The sequence below is a fragment of the Aegilops tauschii genome, chromosome 3, assembly GCF_002575655.3.
Source record: "Aegilops tauschii subsp. strangulata cultivar AL8/78 chromosome 3, Aet v6.0, whole genome shotgun sequence".
NCBI lineage: Eukaryota > Viridiplantae > Streptophyta > Magnoliopsida > Poales > Poaceae > Aegilops > Aegilops tauschii.
In genome coordinates, this window is record NC_053037.3 from 53,668,592 (window position 1) to 53,685,476 (window position 16,885).

At 47.9% G+C, this 16,885-nt stretch overlaps 1 protein-coding gene across 1 annotated transcript; it reads right to left on the minus strand.

Moving 5' to 3' along the window:
• Positions 1-487: 487 nt before the first annotated feature.
• LOC109769934 (uncharacterized) lies at positions 488-5,119 on the minus strand. Its single transcript, XM_020328638.4, has 2 exons — positions 4,505-5,119; positions 488-1,105 (listed from the first exon to the last, which is right to left on the minus strand). The coding sequence occupies exons 1-2, from the start codon at positions 4,856-4,858 to the stop codon at positions 947-949; spliced, it is 513 nt and encodes a 170-aa protein (XP_020184227.1). The 5' UTR covers positions 4,859-5,119; the 3' UTR covers positions 488-946.
• Positions 5,120-16,885: the final 11,766 nt, after the last annotated feature.

Here is a 16,885-nt window from a genome sequence, read left to right on the forward strand (position 1 = left end):
TCCCTGCGTTCCAACTATAGACCGCCAAACCTGTGATGGATGATTACCAACCTGGGCTTCTAGGATGGAGTAGTCTGGAAAGTAAACCGTTTTTAAAATTTCATGCGCTTATATTGTCTAGTACGGGCTTGCTAAAACTCAGTCAACTAAGATTTAAACCAAGTCTCAGTCGACCTTGCAACATTTTATCCCATCGTTTGCAACATTTTTTCTACCGGTTGCAACATCACAAATTTTTCTGCCGGTTGCAACATCCGTCTTGCTGGTTGTAGCATGTCATCCCTCGTCGATTGTAGCACGTGATCTCCTTCATTGACGATTATAGCATTTTAGTTAGAACGGTTGTAGCATTTGTTGTCATACTGTCGCAACATTTTTGGTCACCGCTCGTAGCATCCAGCCGTGCCGCTCGTAGCAAAATAACGATTGAGTTCTAGACACACCCTTCCCAGTATCCTCCATGCCTGCCTGGCAAGAACAGCTAGAATAGAGATTTCAAAATCTCTAAAGCCCAAGTCTCCCAGGGGGCGAAAGTCCCACAGGCTACAAGTCATTTATGCAGCGAAATTACACAAGACGTGTACATCCATCCATGACACACATCTACGACTCTGACCAACGACAACGAAAGCATCTAAAACACTACTAGCCGAGCAAGTGGGATCGGCAACAATTCCATGGATCCACTAGACTAGCCGCTCCTCTCCCGCCATAATACAGGCAGCAGCAGGAGCCAGCGAAACTTGCTCCACAACAGACATCTAAACAAACTGTACAACGCATGGAGAGAACCGCTCCCGGTTCCACCAGGGAACCAGTGCCATGGCCACAGAAGAAACACAGAGGTGTGCTCCCTCCCTGTGGATCGTCACCGGCTCACCGCCATTCCTTTACCCCTTCCCTTGGATGGCGGGGTAGAACAGTGTTCCGGTCCGGCGGCCATATGCTAGCATGGATTCGACGAGGAACCGGCGAAAGGAGCGGGCTGGTGCGACGGCCATCGGACCCTCTCTGGGGGGCAGGGCGCAGGCGCGGGATGCGCGATGAACGTCGGCACGTCCTGTCCTGGCATCAGGACGGATACGCCTTTGGAATACACGGGCATCTGCAAAGCCACATATGAACGAAGTAATCAGTAACAATGTGTATGTGCTGAACTCACCGCATCCCATGCGAGTATGCGACAATGCTAACATGAGATGCCTTGATGCAGTCAGAAATAGGGATGTCATAAGTTCATGATCAGTTGTATTTCCAAAAAAATAAATTATGTGCTGGTAAAGAGAGAAAACAGAATATCAACATAAAAAAACGCGAATAAGCCCAACCAATGTAAAATTAACACAAATAATGATAAATCACCTGTTGTATGGTATGTCTATTCAGGCAAACAAGTTCCACAAATGGCACAAGAGAACAGAAGATGAGTTTGAGTTATCAATGCCAGGTCTACCAGAAGTCTGCTCTAGCATATTGCTATTGCTTAAGAGTCACTAACTGATTCTGAAAACCCAAGTCCAGAGAATTCACATATGCACAGTACAAGAGCAGCAGCTACAACACAGCCTAATCACTGAAGTAAAAAGTTAACAAAAACAAAATAATAACATTTGAATTTCCTACATCCAACATAATATATAAGAAAGAGAAATTTGGAACCCATAAAATCATTGTCAGCAGCAATGAGTGAAATTTGGAACCCACAAAGTCCTTGGAGGAGCACCCAACTACACAGTTATTCATGTAAGCAAGTTATCTTTATAAGAAAGATAAGGTTGGTTACTTGTATTAGGGGCAAGCATATTTGATATAAGGGCTGGCACATCTTTTGGTTGGATTAAGCAGAAAAAACATGACCCACTTCTACAGTCTTGTTCCCCCTGCCCCTGAGGTGTGGCTGCCATCCAGCCATCAAGACACCTTTGCCACTTGGTTCCAAGGGTCATCCCAAGCAGGTCCTAGAGCAAGTATTCCTTTGTCATGCACTAGGTACATGACATCCACTTACGCTATGCAACTTGAATAATGCAAGAGCTGATCACAAGATAATCTGGAACTGGGTGGAAACTGGAACCCATACTATGCAAGGGGTGATCAGGAATTTATCTGAACCTGGATGGAAGCTGGGAATGATGGTCCAGATTCAGTAACAGTCATGTTGATTTGTCATCGAGAAATGAACTATATATAATAGCTGGATGACAACCTTCCTCACAGACAATGGAACAAAGCTCAATTACCATAAACCTAAGCTGTTCTTGACAAACACATTATAAAAAATATGAAAAAGGCCTTCATATGACATTTTAAAACTGCCAATATTGAATCTTGTTGTGGGTTATACTTGCCATGTTACACGCCTATGCAGGGTCGGTAACAGGTGATATACCGTTTCGTTTTTCTATATCACTACCGGAAAGGTGATTTGGCAGATTTTAGAAAGACTACAGAAAAATAATGAATTTAATTTTGGTGGCGCTCAATCAACCTTGTTATCTTTTATAATCTCTTCCAACATAGTTACCCAATACTCCTCCAATCAACATTTCAAACTTGTAACATACACATCCTAGCATGCATGAAGTGTTCTTCATGAATACTCCTAGCAGACAAGATCTAGTCGAGCCATTCACTTTATGGGACGAATTGCCAACTTTGAGAACCTAATTTCTTTACATTTATTGTTCTTGGCCACCATTTGACTACCAAAAACAGATGTACATCCAATTTTATTTTATTTTCACAAAGTACCTGCATATTTAGCAGGCACAGCGTCTATAGTACAGTTGGGCCAAATGCTTTGTATTTGTTCTCAAATGATTTCAGTCCACACTCCACACCACTCCTTCCTAACAACACTAACTGATAGCACACCATTAAATAAGTACGCAAACAACTCGTCCACCTGAGTACTGAAGCCGTCAACACCTCCCTCAATCTGTCGGTGAACAGCAAACAGGCGGCACGACTAAGGGTATGCTGGGTATGCGCACCAGCGGGAGCGACAGAAAAGCACGTAATCATGCAGCAGGGGGTTGAACCGCATGAGCATGGCTGCGAGCAGCTCATGGTAGTGGCGACGGCGCGCAAACAAGAGACAGCCGCCTAAGTTTATGTGAAGCCTAGCATCAAAGCTTCTAAAGTTCAAGTTCTTAGACAGGGACACCATTTATACTTGTACTTCAACACTCCTCCCGTGTCTAATTAACTGACCACTCTTGATTTCCATGATGGGGCGCACTACATCTCGAAGTAAATTGTGCTGCTGGTCCATCTTAGTAGCAGGAGGTTTCCACACTTCACAGTGAGCAAACAATGGTGACCACATCATCTGGGACCGGTAGGCTGTGGCTCTCGAGGTTTGGATGGAGAACCAATATTGCAAGCTAGAATGTGATTTAGACCTTGCTGTGAGGTGCAGACAGCGGTGGGCCTGTCTGCTCCACACTGTCTGCCAAATCCCCCTCTCAATTCCATAACCCATGATCTTAAATAGCGACCCCCCTTGTCTTCTACTACTACTACATATCACACCATACAAAATGGACAAGAATGTTGCTACAAGCCATATGAAGGTGCCAACTGAACTTAACCACAAGACAGAACACAAAAGGATAGAAATGAATTACGCACATCAGGAAGATCCACCTGCGTAATCAATCCTAACTCAACTTTCCTGAACAAACACCATATGGCCACTTAGCACAAAGCGACCCAAATAATGACGAATGATTAACTGCTGAGACAACAGCAGCTGATAGGGCTAATCAGTAATCTGACAGGAGAAATCGATGTGGCTAACGGCTTAACAGAGACTTGTGGGGTTGAACTAGTAGGACACCCCGACCAAGCTAATTAAATGAGTTGTGGCTTAACAGAGACTTGTGGGGTTGAGCTAGTATTAGGACACATCCCGACCAAGATAATTAATGAGTTGTTTCCGAGTTTGGACGAACGTAACATCAGTTCCACTATAGTAAATGGGATACGCTGCTATGAACTATCACTGACGAAGATGAGCTGTGATCAAGTGATGAACCACATCAGCAAGATCTGGTTTGGAGCTGCAGATCAAAATGTGCTCCTTTGTCATGTGATGTGTGTGTATGGTAACATAATTTACCGCATCCAATTCCTTCTAGAGCCACCTACAAAAACCGGGGCAGGATATCGGCAATCCCAGAGCTTTCTTTTGTCCATTCCTGCTTGGGCTGCATCCTCCTCGGATGCCTCCCTCCTGGCCCTAGCCATGGCCACTGCATCATGGCAGAGTCGAGTGTAGTGGAGGAATGGGGGAGGGGCGAAATGATGCGCAATCTGGGTCCGTCTCGAGTGCACAGACACACACGCACGCACGGTGACCAGTAAAAGCGAGGTCCTAGTACTATGCGATGCGGAAAGGGGAAAAGGGCGACCGACGGAATCATGAAAAGGCGGGAGGACGCAGGCGCGAATGGGGAACGGGGCGGCGGCGGAGCGTGCGGGAGTAGCAGTGCGGTGGTACCTCGGGGGACGCGCATCCGGCGTCGAGCTTCCTGGCGGCCTCGAGATCCGCGCCGGGGGGTCCGCGTCCGCCGCGGCGGCCGCGGCGGAGGAAGCGGAGGAGGAGCCCTCTTGGTCCACGGGGCGGCGAGGGCTCCGGCGGGCCCATGGGCGGGGCGCGGAGGAAGTGCTCGAGCACGGCCATGGCGAGGAACATGGAGACGAGCATGGCCGTGGCGACGAAGCCGAAGGAGACGGCGCTGACGCCGCCGTCCAGCTGCCGCCACCGCATCTCCTCCTGCTCCTGCGCCCACGCCCCGGCCCCCGCCCCTGGCCACCATGCGGCCGCCGGGGCCATCGCCGGGCCGCCCGCCATGGCGCGCGCGCGCGCGCAAACTGGCCCGGTTAATCACTCCCCACCGCCAGCGCCAACACCGCCCGCCCCCAGTAGGCTGTGGCTCTGTCCGTCTCACGACGCGCGCGGCGCCATTGCTGCTGCTGCCGCTGCTGGGCTTCTCGTGTCTGTGTGAATCGAGTGGCGTGTCACGAGTCACGAGTGAGTAGTGAGAGTGGAGTAAAGAGCTCCAGGAAAGAAGGAAGGAGGGGAGTACGGCTGACGCGATCCTTTTTGTGGTGCGAGACGAGGCGAGGCGAGGCTTGGGCCGAGAAGGTTTTGATCTACTCTAGGTGCGGGTGCCACTCCCGAGAGCCTCCATCAAGCACCGCGCAGTCAACAGATCAAGCGGGGCGTTGCGATTTGTACGAGGTCGGATCTGATGATGCCAGCGTTATGGGTTTGGTTGCCTACGTTAGGTCCAATCAGACCCGTGCGATGCAACTTTAGTTTGTTTGGCAATCCATGTTCATTGTTTGGTTTGTATAGTATATGAATCTTAAAGCATAGGTCTACTGATTGAATCGGCCCTTTCTGCTTAGTCGGCCTCGGACAATATGTAGGGGAGGGGACGCGACGCCAAGTTCATGGGAGCAGGGAGATGGTGCGTGCTCACGCACGTTCCAAAAAAAAGCGGTGGGAGAAATTAGGTCACCTCCCGTCTAATCGGTTGCCCTGTATAGCCATCCTCGAATAACAACACAGACTATCCGTCCAATCCCCCCTTCGAGTTCTTCGTCGCGCGGATCATCACCAGCGAGCAGGCAAACGGCACGTCTTCTCCGGCTGGCGGCAGACGTCGGCAGCGATTTGTTTTCCCTCCTCTTCTCTGACCCGTTCTGCACCTCCACCCTGTTGCACCAATGGTTTATAAGTTCGATCAATCCCTCCTCTCTAGTCGTTCTAGATAGATCTGTGAGCATGTGATAGGAGTAGATTTATGAGTACGTGGTAGCATTGTAAACTGCCAATCTATGAGAATGTAATGTAGTGGTAGCTAGTGGTGATGGATTGGTAGCATGCTAGGTGTTGCTTGTATGCTTTGATGATGTTCATGTTGTTTTCCATGTCGAGAAGGATGATATTATGGTATTACTAGGTTGTGAATCAAATCATGTGTAGTAGTTTGCAAGTATGTAGGTGTGGTAGTGTGTTGAACTCCATGGCATGCTATGAGCTTGAAGATCAGTCATAGGGTGGTGTGTTGAACTTTATGATCCATGTGTACTATGCTTACTATTCACGTGCATTGGTCTTTCTTAATATCCTTGTGTAGTGTGTTTCACTAGTCCTGATGTTAACGCTTGTAGGACACGAGCACGCAAGAGTTTAGTCGGGTCATTGTCTTGTTCGGGAGCCAATTATCGCCGTCCTATGTTGAGGACTCCTAGCCTATGACCTAGGAGCAGGTGCTTCCAGATTCAGATGTATTCGAGGGGTCTGCTAGACCTCTAGCATATGTGTTGGATGTGCCTAATTCCGTTGTTGTTGCTGCACACAAGGAAGCCATCAAGGCTGGAAAGGCAAAGATGGTTGGGAGAGGAAACTCGATGAAATGTCAGTCTTTCCTGTTCATCTTCGTGCTTAACAAGATGTGTGAGATTATAGCCAGTGGGGGTGATGACTAACAAGGGCTTCAAGGAGGTGCATTTGAACTATGTTGATAAGCATGTGTTTGAGGTTTGTGGCCAAGAGGTCACCTCGACCCAAGTCAACAACCACTTCAGGAAGTGGAGAGCCAGATGGATCCAAGAGTCCAAGCTCAGATACCTTAGCGGCACACAATGGTATCAGGACACCTATAGCCAATCACAACGCAGAGTTCCTCAACACTCCCGTCTAGAACTACTCGCAGATGCATCAGATCTTCTCCTTTGGGCTGGCTACCGGTAAGCATGCCATGGGCTCTAGTGAGCCGCTCGGTTCGCCTATGCTTGACTATCCAGGTACCCAGGAGTCAAAGATCGTTGTCCCTGATGGTCCTAATGAGGGTGTTAATCACGTTCCTGTACTTGATAGGAAGAGGGTTGCTTGATGGAGAAGGTGATGAGCGTCGTCAGCAACATGACTAACGCTGCCAAGGAGGTGGCAACCACCATTAGGGAGAGCAAGCCGGTTGACGTCCACCCTAACCTGTACAACATCGTCAAGGTAACTTTAGTCTAGATGCTTTGATGACTGCTCTTAGCCACCTGCTGGACAACAGAGCCCAGGGTGTTGGGTTCATTGCCATAACAGACACTCATAGGGTGCTCTGGCTTAGGACCTGGTTGGGCAAGCACTATTACTACTCCCTCCATTCCCTTATACAAGGCCACTTCGTTTTTCATGTCAAACTTTGACTTATAATTTTGTCAACAAAATGTGGATTATATGTCATAAAATATTGAAGGAAATATGCCCTAGAGGCAATAATAAAGTTGTTATTTATATTTCCTTATATCATGATAAATGTTTATTATTCATGCTAGAATTGTATTAACCAGAAACTTAGTACATGTGGGAATACATAGACAAACAGAGTATCACTAGTATGCCTCTACTTGACTAGCTCGTTGAATCAAAGATGGTTATGTTTCCTAGCCATAGACATGAGTTGTCATTTGATTAATGGGATCACATCATTAGAGAATGATGTGATTGACTTGACCCATTCCGTTAGCTTAGGATTCGATTGTTTAGTATATTGCTATTGCTTTCTTCATGACTTATACATGTTCCTATGACTATGAGATTATGCAACTCCCGAATACCGGAGGAACACTTTGTGTGCTACCAAACGTCACAACGTAACTGGGTGATTATGAAGGTGCTCTACAGGTGTCTCCGATGGTACTTGTTGAGTTGGCATAGATCGAGATTAGGATTTGTCACTCCGATTGTCGGAGAGGTATCTTTGGGCCCTCTCGGTAATGCACATCACTATAAGCCTTGCAAGCAATGAAACTAATGAGTTAGTTGCGGGATGATGTATTACGGAACGAGTAAAGAGACTTGCCGGTAACGAGATTGAACTAGGTATTGAGATACCGACGATCGAATCTCGGGCAAGTAACATACCGATGACAAAGGGAACAACGTATGTTGTTATGCGGTTTGACCAATAAAGATCTTCGTAGAATATGTGGGAGCCAATATGAGCATCCAGGCTCCGCTATTGGTTATTGACCGGAGACGTGTCTCGGTCATGTCTACATAGTTCTCGAACCCGTAGGGTCCGCACGCTTAACGTTCGGTATTATGAGTTTATGTATTTTGATGAACCGAAGGTAGTTCGGAGTCCCGGATATGATCACAGACATGACGAGGAGTCTCGAAATAGTTGAGACATAAAGATGGATATATTGGATGACTATGTTTGGACTTCGGAAGGGTTCCGGGCAAGTTCGGACAAATACCGGAGTACCGGGGGGTTACTGGAACACCCCGGGGAGTGTAATTGGCCTATTGGGCCTTAGTGGAGAAGAGGAGGGCGGCCAGGGCAGGCCGCGCGCCCCTCCCCCTCTAGTCCGAATTGGACAAGGAGGGGGGGCGCCCCCCTTTCCTTCCCCCTCTCTCCTCCTTCCCTCTCTCCTACTCCTACTCTTGGAAGGGTTGGGGTCCTACTCCCGGTGGGAGTAGGACTCCCCTTGGGGCGCGCCTAGGAGGCCCCCCCTCCTCCACTCCTTTATATACGGGGGAGGGGGGCACCCCATAGACACACAAGTTGATTAGTTGATCTTTTAGCCGTGTGTGGTGCCCCCTTCCACCATAATCCACCTCGGTCATATCATAGCGGTGCTTAGGCGAAGCCCTGCGTCGGTAGCATCATCATCACTGTCATCACGCCGTCATGCTGACGGAACTCTCCCTCGAAGCTCTGCTGGATCGTGAGTTCGTGGGACGTCACCGAGCTGAACATGTGCTGAACTCGGAGGTGTCGTGCGTTCGGTACTTGGATCGGTCGGATCGTGAAGACGTACGACTACATCAACCGCGTTGTCATAACGCTTCCCCTTACGGTCTACGAGGGTACGTGGATGACACTCTGATACGTCCATTTTGCATCATGCTTTTATATCGATATTTATTGCATTATGGGTTGTTATTATACATTATGTCACAATACTTATGTCTATTCTCTCTTATTTTACAAGGTTTACATGAAGAGGGAGAATGCCGGCAGCTGGAATTCTGGGCTGGAAAAGGAGTAAATATTAGAGACCTATTCTGCACAACTCCAAAAGTCCTGAAACTCCACGAAAGTTATTTTCAGAATATATAAAAAATATTGAGCGGAAGAAATACTAGAGTGTTGGGGATCGTAGCAGAAATTTAAAATTTTCTACGCATCACCAATATCAATCTATGGAGTCATCTAGCAACGAGAGAGAGGAGTGCATCTACATACCCTTGTAGATCGCGAGCGGAAGCGTTCAAGAGAACGGGGATGATGGAGTCGTACTCGTCGTGATCCAAATCACCGATGATCCTAGCGCCGAACGGACGGCACCTCCGCGTTCAACACACGTACGGAGCAAGCGACGTCTCCTCCTTCTTGATCCAGCAAGGGGGAAGGAGAGGTTGATGGAGATCCAGCAGCACGACGGCGTGGTGGTGGAAGTAGCGGGATTCCAGCAGGGCTTCGCCAAGCTCAGCGGGAGGAGGGAGATGTGTCACGGGAGGGAGAGGGAGGCGCCAGGGCTTAGGGTGCGGCTGCCCTCCCTCCCCCCACTATTTATAGGGGTCCTGGGGGGGCGCCGCCCCCCTGGAGATCCCATCTGTGGGGGCGGGCCAAGGGGGGGAACTTGCCCCCCAAGCCAAGTGGGGCGCCCCCTCACCCCCAGGGTTTCCAACCCTAGGCGCAGGGGAGGCCCATGGGGGGCGCACCAGCCCACCAGGGGCTGGTTCCCTTCCCACTTCAGCCCATGGGGCCCTCCGGGATAGGTGGCCCCACCCGGTGGACCCCCGGGACCCTTCCGGTGGTCCCGGTACAATACCGGTGACCCCCGAAACTTTCCCGGTGGCCGAAGTTGGACTTCCTATATACAAATCTTTACCTCCGGACCATTCCGGAACTCCTCGTGATATTCGGGATCTCATCCGGGACTCTGAACAACTTTCGGGTTACCGTATACTAATATCTCTACAACCCTAGCGTCACCGAACCTTAAGTGTGTAGACCCTACGGGTTCGGGAGACATGCAGACATGACCGAGACGACTCTCCGGTCAATAACCAATAGCGGGATCTGGATACCCATGCTGGCTCCCACATGTTCCTCGATGATCTCATCGGATGAACCACGATGTCGAGGATTCAAGTAATCCCGTATACAATTCCCTTTGTCAATCGGTACTTTACTTGCCCGAGATTCGATCGTTGGTATCCCAATACCTCGTTCAATCTCGTTACCGGCAAGTCACTTTACTCGTTCCGTAATGCATGATCCCGTGACTAACTACTTAGTCACATTGAGCTCATTATGATGATGCAATACCGAGTGGGCCCAGAGATACCTCTCCGTCATACGGAGTGACAAATCCCAGTCTCGATCTGTGCCAACCCAACAGACACTTTCGGAGATACCTGTAGTGCACCTTTATAGCCACCCAGTTACGTTGTGACGTTTGGTACACCCAAAGTATTCCTACGGTATCCGGGAGTTGCACAATCTCATGGTCTAAGGAAATGATACTTGACATTATAAAAGCTTTAGCAAACGAACTACACGATCTAGTGCTATGCTTAGGATTGGGTCTTGTCCATCACATCATTCTCCCAATGATGTGATCCCGTTATCAATGACATCCAATGTCCATGGTCAGGAAACCGTAACCATCTATTGATCAACGAGCTAGTTAACTAGAGGCTCACTAGGGACATGTTATGGTCTATGTGTTCACACATGTATTACGATTTCCGGATAACACAATTATAGCATGAACAATAGACAATTATCGTGAACAAGGAAATATAATAATAACCATTTTATTATTGCCTGTAGGGCATATTTCCAACAGTCTCCCACTTGCACTAGAGTCAATAATCTAGTTACATTTTGATGAATCGTACACCCATAGCGTTCTGGTGTTGATCATGTTTCGCTCGTGGAAGAGGTTTAGTCAATGGATCTGCGACATTCAAATCCGTATGCACTTTACAAATATCTATGTCTCCATTTTGAACATTTTCGCGAATGGAGTTGAAGCGACGCTTGATGTGCCTAGTCTTCTTGTGAAACCTGGGCTCCTTGGCAAGGGCAATCGCTCCAGTGTTGTCACAGAAGAGAGTCATCGGCCCCGATGCATTGGGAATAACTCCTAGGTCGGCAATGAACTCCTTCATCCAGATAGCTTCATGTGCTGCCTCCGAGGCTGCCATGTACTCCGCTTCACATGTAGATTCCGCCACGATGCTTTGCTTGCAACTGCACCAGCTGACTGCCCCACCATTCAAAATATACACGTATCCGGTTTGTGACTTAGACTCATCCAGATATGTGTCGAAGCTAGCATCGACGTAACCCTTTACGACGAGCTCTTCGTCACCTCCATAAACGAGAAACATATCCTTAGTCCTTTTCAGGTACTTCAGGATATTCTTGACCGCTGTCCAGTGTTCCATGCCGGGATTACTTTGGTACCTTCCTACCAAACTTACGGCAAGGTTTACATCAGGTCTGGTACACAGCATGGCATACATAATAGACCCTATGGCCGAGGCATAGGGGATGACACTCATCTTTTCTCTATCTTCTGCCGTGGTCGGGCATTGAGCCATGCTCAATCTCACACCTTGCAATACAGGCAAGAACCCCTTCTTGGACTGATCCATATTGAACTTCTTCAATATCTTGTCAAGGTATGTGCATTGTGAAAGACCTATGAGGCGTCTCGATCTATCTCTATAGATCTTGATGCCTAATATGTAAGCAGCTTCTCCATGGTCCTTCATTGAAAAACACTTATTCAAGTAGGCCTTTATACTTTCCAAGAATTCTATATCATTTCCCATCAATAGTATGTCATCCACATATAATATGAGAAATGCTACAGAGCTCCCACTCACTTTCTTGTAAACACAGGCTTCTCCATAAGTCTGCGTAAACCCAAACGCTTTGATCATCTCATCAAAGCGAATGTTCCAACTCCGAGATGCCTGCACCAGCCCATAGATTGAGCGCTGGAGCTTGCATACTTTGTTAGCATTCTTAGGATCGACAAAACCTTCCGGCTGCATCATATACAATTCTTCCTTAAGGAAGCCGTTAAGGAATGCCGTTTTGACGTCCATTTGCCATATTTCATAATCATAGAATGCAGCAATTGCTAACATGATTCGGACGGACTTCAGCTTCGCTACGGGTGAGAAGGTCTCATCGTAGTCAACACCTTGAACTTGTCGATAACCCTTAGCGACAAGTCGAGCTTTATAGATGGTAACATTTCCATCCGTGTCCGTCTTCTTCTTAAAGATCCATTTATTTTCTATCGCTCGCCGATCATCGGGCAAGTCTGTCAAAGTCCATACTTTGTTTTCATACATGGATCCTATCTCGGATTGCATGGCTTCAAGCCATTTGTTGGAATCTGGACCCGCCATTGCTTCTTCATAGTTCGAAGGTTCACCGTTGTCCAACAACATGATTTCCAGAACAGGGTTGCCGTACCACTCTGGTGCGGAATGTGTCCTTGTGGACCTACGATGTTCAGTGGCAACTTGATCATGATCGTCATCATTAACCTCCTCTCTAGTCGGTGTAGGCACCACATAAACATTTTCTTGTGCTGTGCTACTTTCTGGTTCGAGAGGGGTCATCTCATCAAGTTCCACTTTCCTCCCACTTACTTCTTTCGAGAGAAACTCTTTCTCCAGAAAGGACCCATTCTTGGCAACGAAGATCTTGCCTTCGGATCTGAGGTAGAAGGTATACCCAATGGTTTCCTTAGGGTATCCTATGAAGACGCATTTTTCCGACTTGGGTTCGAGCTTTTCAGGTTGAAGTTTCTTGACATAAGCATCGCATCCCCAAACTTTAAGAAACGACAGCTTAGGTTTCTTTCCAAACCATAATTCATACGGTGTCGTCTCAACGGATTTAGACGAAGCCCTATTTAAAGTGAATGCGGTAGTCTCTAAAGCATAACCCCCGAATGATAGCGGTAGATCGGTAAGAGACATCATAGATCGCACCATATCCAATAGAGTACGATTACAACGTTCGGACACACCATTACGCTAAGGTGTTCCAGGCGGCGTGAGTTGTGAAACAATTCCACATTTCCTTAAGTGTGTGCCAAATTCGTGACTCAAATATTCCCCTCCACGATCTGATCGTAAGAACTTTATTTTCCTGTCACGTTGATTCTCAACCTCACTCTGAAATTCCTTGAACTTTTCAAAGGTCTCAGACTTGTGTTTCATTAAGTAGACATACCCATATCTACTCAAGTCATCAGTGAGGGTGAGAACATAACGATAGCCACCGCGAGCCTCAACGCTCATTGGACCGCACACATCAGTATGTATGATTTCCAATAAGTTGGTTGCTCGCTCCATTGTTCCGGAGAACGGAGTCTTGGTCATTTTGCCCATGAGGCATGGTTCGCACGTGTCAAATGATTCATAATCAAGAGACTCCAAAAGTCCATCTGCATGGAGTTTCTTCATGCGTTTGACACCAATGTGACCAAGGCGGCAGTGCCACAAGTATGTGGGACTATCATTATCAACCTTACATTTCTTAGCATTCACACTATGAATATGTGTAACATCACTTTCGAGATTCATCAAGAATAAACCATTGACCAGCGGGGCATGACCATAAAACATATCTCTCATATAAATGGAACAACCATTATTCTCGGATTTAAATGAGTAGCCATCTCGCATTAAACGAGATCCAGATACAATGTTCATGCTCAAAGCTGGCACTAAATAACAATTATTGAGGTTTAAAACTAATACCGTAGGTAAATGTAGAGGTAGCGTGCCGACGGCGATCACATCGACCTTGGAACCATTCCCGACGCGCATCGTCACCTCGTCCTTCGCCAGTCTCCGCTTATTCCGCAGCTCCTGCTTTGAGTTAAAAATATGAGCAACCGCACCGGTATCGAATACCCAGGAGCTACTACGAGCGCTGGTTAGGTACACATCAATAACATGTATATCACATATACCTTTGGTATTGCCGGCCTTCTTATCCGCTAAGTACTTGGGGCAGTTCCGCTTCCAGTGACCGTTTCCCTTGCAATAAAAGCACTCAGTCTCAGGCTTAGGTCCATTCTTTGTCTTCTTCCCGGCAACTGGCTTACCGGGCGCGGCAACTCCTTTGCCATCCTTCTTGAAGTTCTTCTTACCCTTGCCTTTCTTGAACTTAGTGGTTTTATTCACCATCAACACTTGATGTTCCTTCTTGATTTCCACCTCCGCTGATTTCAGCATTGAATATACCTCAGGGATGGTCTTTTCCATCCCCTGCATATTGAAGTTCATCACAAAGCTCTTGTAGCTAGGTGGGAGCGACTGAAGGATTCTGTCAACGACCGCGTCATCCGGGAGATTAAGTCCCAGCTGAGACAAGCGGTTGTGCAACCCAGACATTTTGAGTATGTGTTCGCTAACGGAACTATTCTCCTCCATCTTACAACTGTAGAACTTGTCGGAGACTTCATATCTCTCGACCCGGGCATGAGCTTGGAAAACCATTTTCAGCTCTTGGAACATCTCATATGCTCCGTGCTGCTCAAAACGCTTTTGGAGCCCCGGTTCTAAGCTGTAAAGCATGCCACACTGAACCAGGGAGTAATCATCAACACGTGTTTGCCAGGCGTTCATAACGTCTGGGTGTGCTGGGACGGGTGCTTCACCTAGCGGTGCTTCAAGGACATATGCTTTCTTGGCAGCTATGAGGATGATCCTCAAGTTCCGGACCCAGTCCGTATAGTTGCTACCATCGTCTTTCAGCTTGGTTTTCTCTAGGAACGCGTTGAAGTTGAGGTTGACATTAGCGTGGGCCATTTGATCTACAAGACATATTGTAAAGATTTTAGACTAAGTTCATGATAATTAAGTTCATCTAATCAAATTATTTAATGAACTCCCACTCAGACAGACATCCCTCTAGTCATCTAAGTGATACATGATCCGAGTCAACTAGGCCGTGTCTGATCATCACGTGAGACGGACTAGTCATCATCGGTGAACATCTCCATGTTGATCGTATCTTCCATACGACTCATGTTCGACCTTTCGGTCTCTTGTGTTCCGAGGCCATGTCTGTACATGCTAGGCTCGTCAAGTCAACCTAAGTGTTTTGCATGTGTAAATCTGTCTTACACCCGTTGCATGTGAACGTTGGAATCTATCACACCCGATCATCACGTGGTGCTTCGAAACAACGAACTTTCGCAACGGCGCATAGTTAGGGGGAACACTTTCTTGAAATTATTATAAGGGATCATCTTATTTACTACCGTCGTTCTAAGCAAATAAGATGTAAAACATGATAAACATCACATGCAATCAAATAGTGACATGATATGGCCAATATCATTTTGCTCCTTTTGATCTCTATCTTCGGGGCGCCATGTTCATCATCGTCACCGGCATGACACCATGATCTCCATCATCGTGTCTTCATGAAGTTGTCACGCCAACGATTACTTCTACTTCTATGGCTAACGTGTTTAGCAACAAAGTAAAGTAATTTACATGGCGTTATTCAATGACACGCAGGTCATAAAAAAAATAAAGACAACTCCTATGGCTCCTGCCGGTTGTCATACTCATCGACATGCAAGTCGTGATTCCTATTACAAGAACATGATCAATCTCATACATCACATATATCATTCATCACATCTTCTGGCCATATCACATCACAAGGCATATGCTGCAAAAACAAGTTAGACGTCCTCTAATTGTTGTTGCATGTTTTTTTACGTGGCTTCTATAGGTTTCTAGCAAGAACGTTTCTTACCTACGTAAAACCACAACGTGATATGCCAATTACTATTTACCCTTCATAAGGACCCTTTTCATCGAATCCGATCCAACTAAAGTGGGAGAGACAGACACCCGCTAGCCACCTTATGCAACTAGTGCATGTCAGTCGGTGGAACCTGTCTCACTTAAGCGTACATGTAAGGTCGGTCCGGGCCGCTTCATCCCACGATGCCGCCGAATCAAGATAAGACTAGTAGCGGCAAGTAAATTGACACGATCTACGCCCACAACAATCTTGTGTACTACTCGTGCATAGTAACTACGCATAAGCCTAGCTCATGATGCCACTGTTGGGGATCGTAGCAGAAATTTAAAATTTTCTACGCATCACCAAGATCAATCTATGGAGTCATCTAGCAACGAGAGAGAGGAGTGCATCTACATACCCTTGTAGATCGCGAGCGGAAGCGTTCAAGAGAACGGGGATGATGGAGTCGTACTCGTCGTGATCTAAATCACCGATGATCCTAGCGCCGAACGGACGGCACCTCCGCGTTCAACACACGTACGGAACAGCGACGTCTCCTCCTTCTTGATCCAGCAAGGGGGAAGGAGAGGTTGATGGAGATCCAGCAGCACGATGGCGTGGTGGTGGAAGTAGCAGGATTCCAGCAGGGCTTCGCCAAGCTCAGCGGGAGGAGGGAGATGTGTCACGGGAGGGAGAGGGAGGCGCCGGGGCTTAGGGTGCGGCTGCCCTCCCTCCCCCCCACTATTTATTGGGGTCCTGGGGGGGCGCCGGCCCCCTGGAGATCCCATCTGTGGGGGAGCGGCGGCCAAGGGGGGGGGGGACTTGCCCCCAAGCCAAGTGGGGCGCCCCCCACCCCCAGGGTTTCCAACCCTAGGCGCAGGGGAGGCCCATGGGGGGCGCACCAGCCCACCAGGGGCTGGTTCCCTTCCCACTTCAGCCCATGGGGCCCTCCGGGATAGGTGGCCCCACCCGGTGGACCCCCGGGACCCTTCCGGTGGTCCCGGTACAATACCGGTGACCCCCGAAACTTTCCCGGTGGCCGAAGTTGG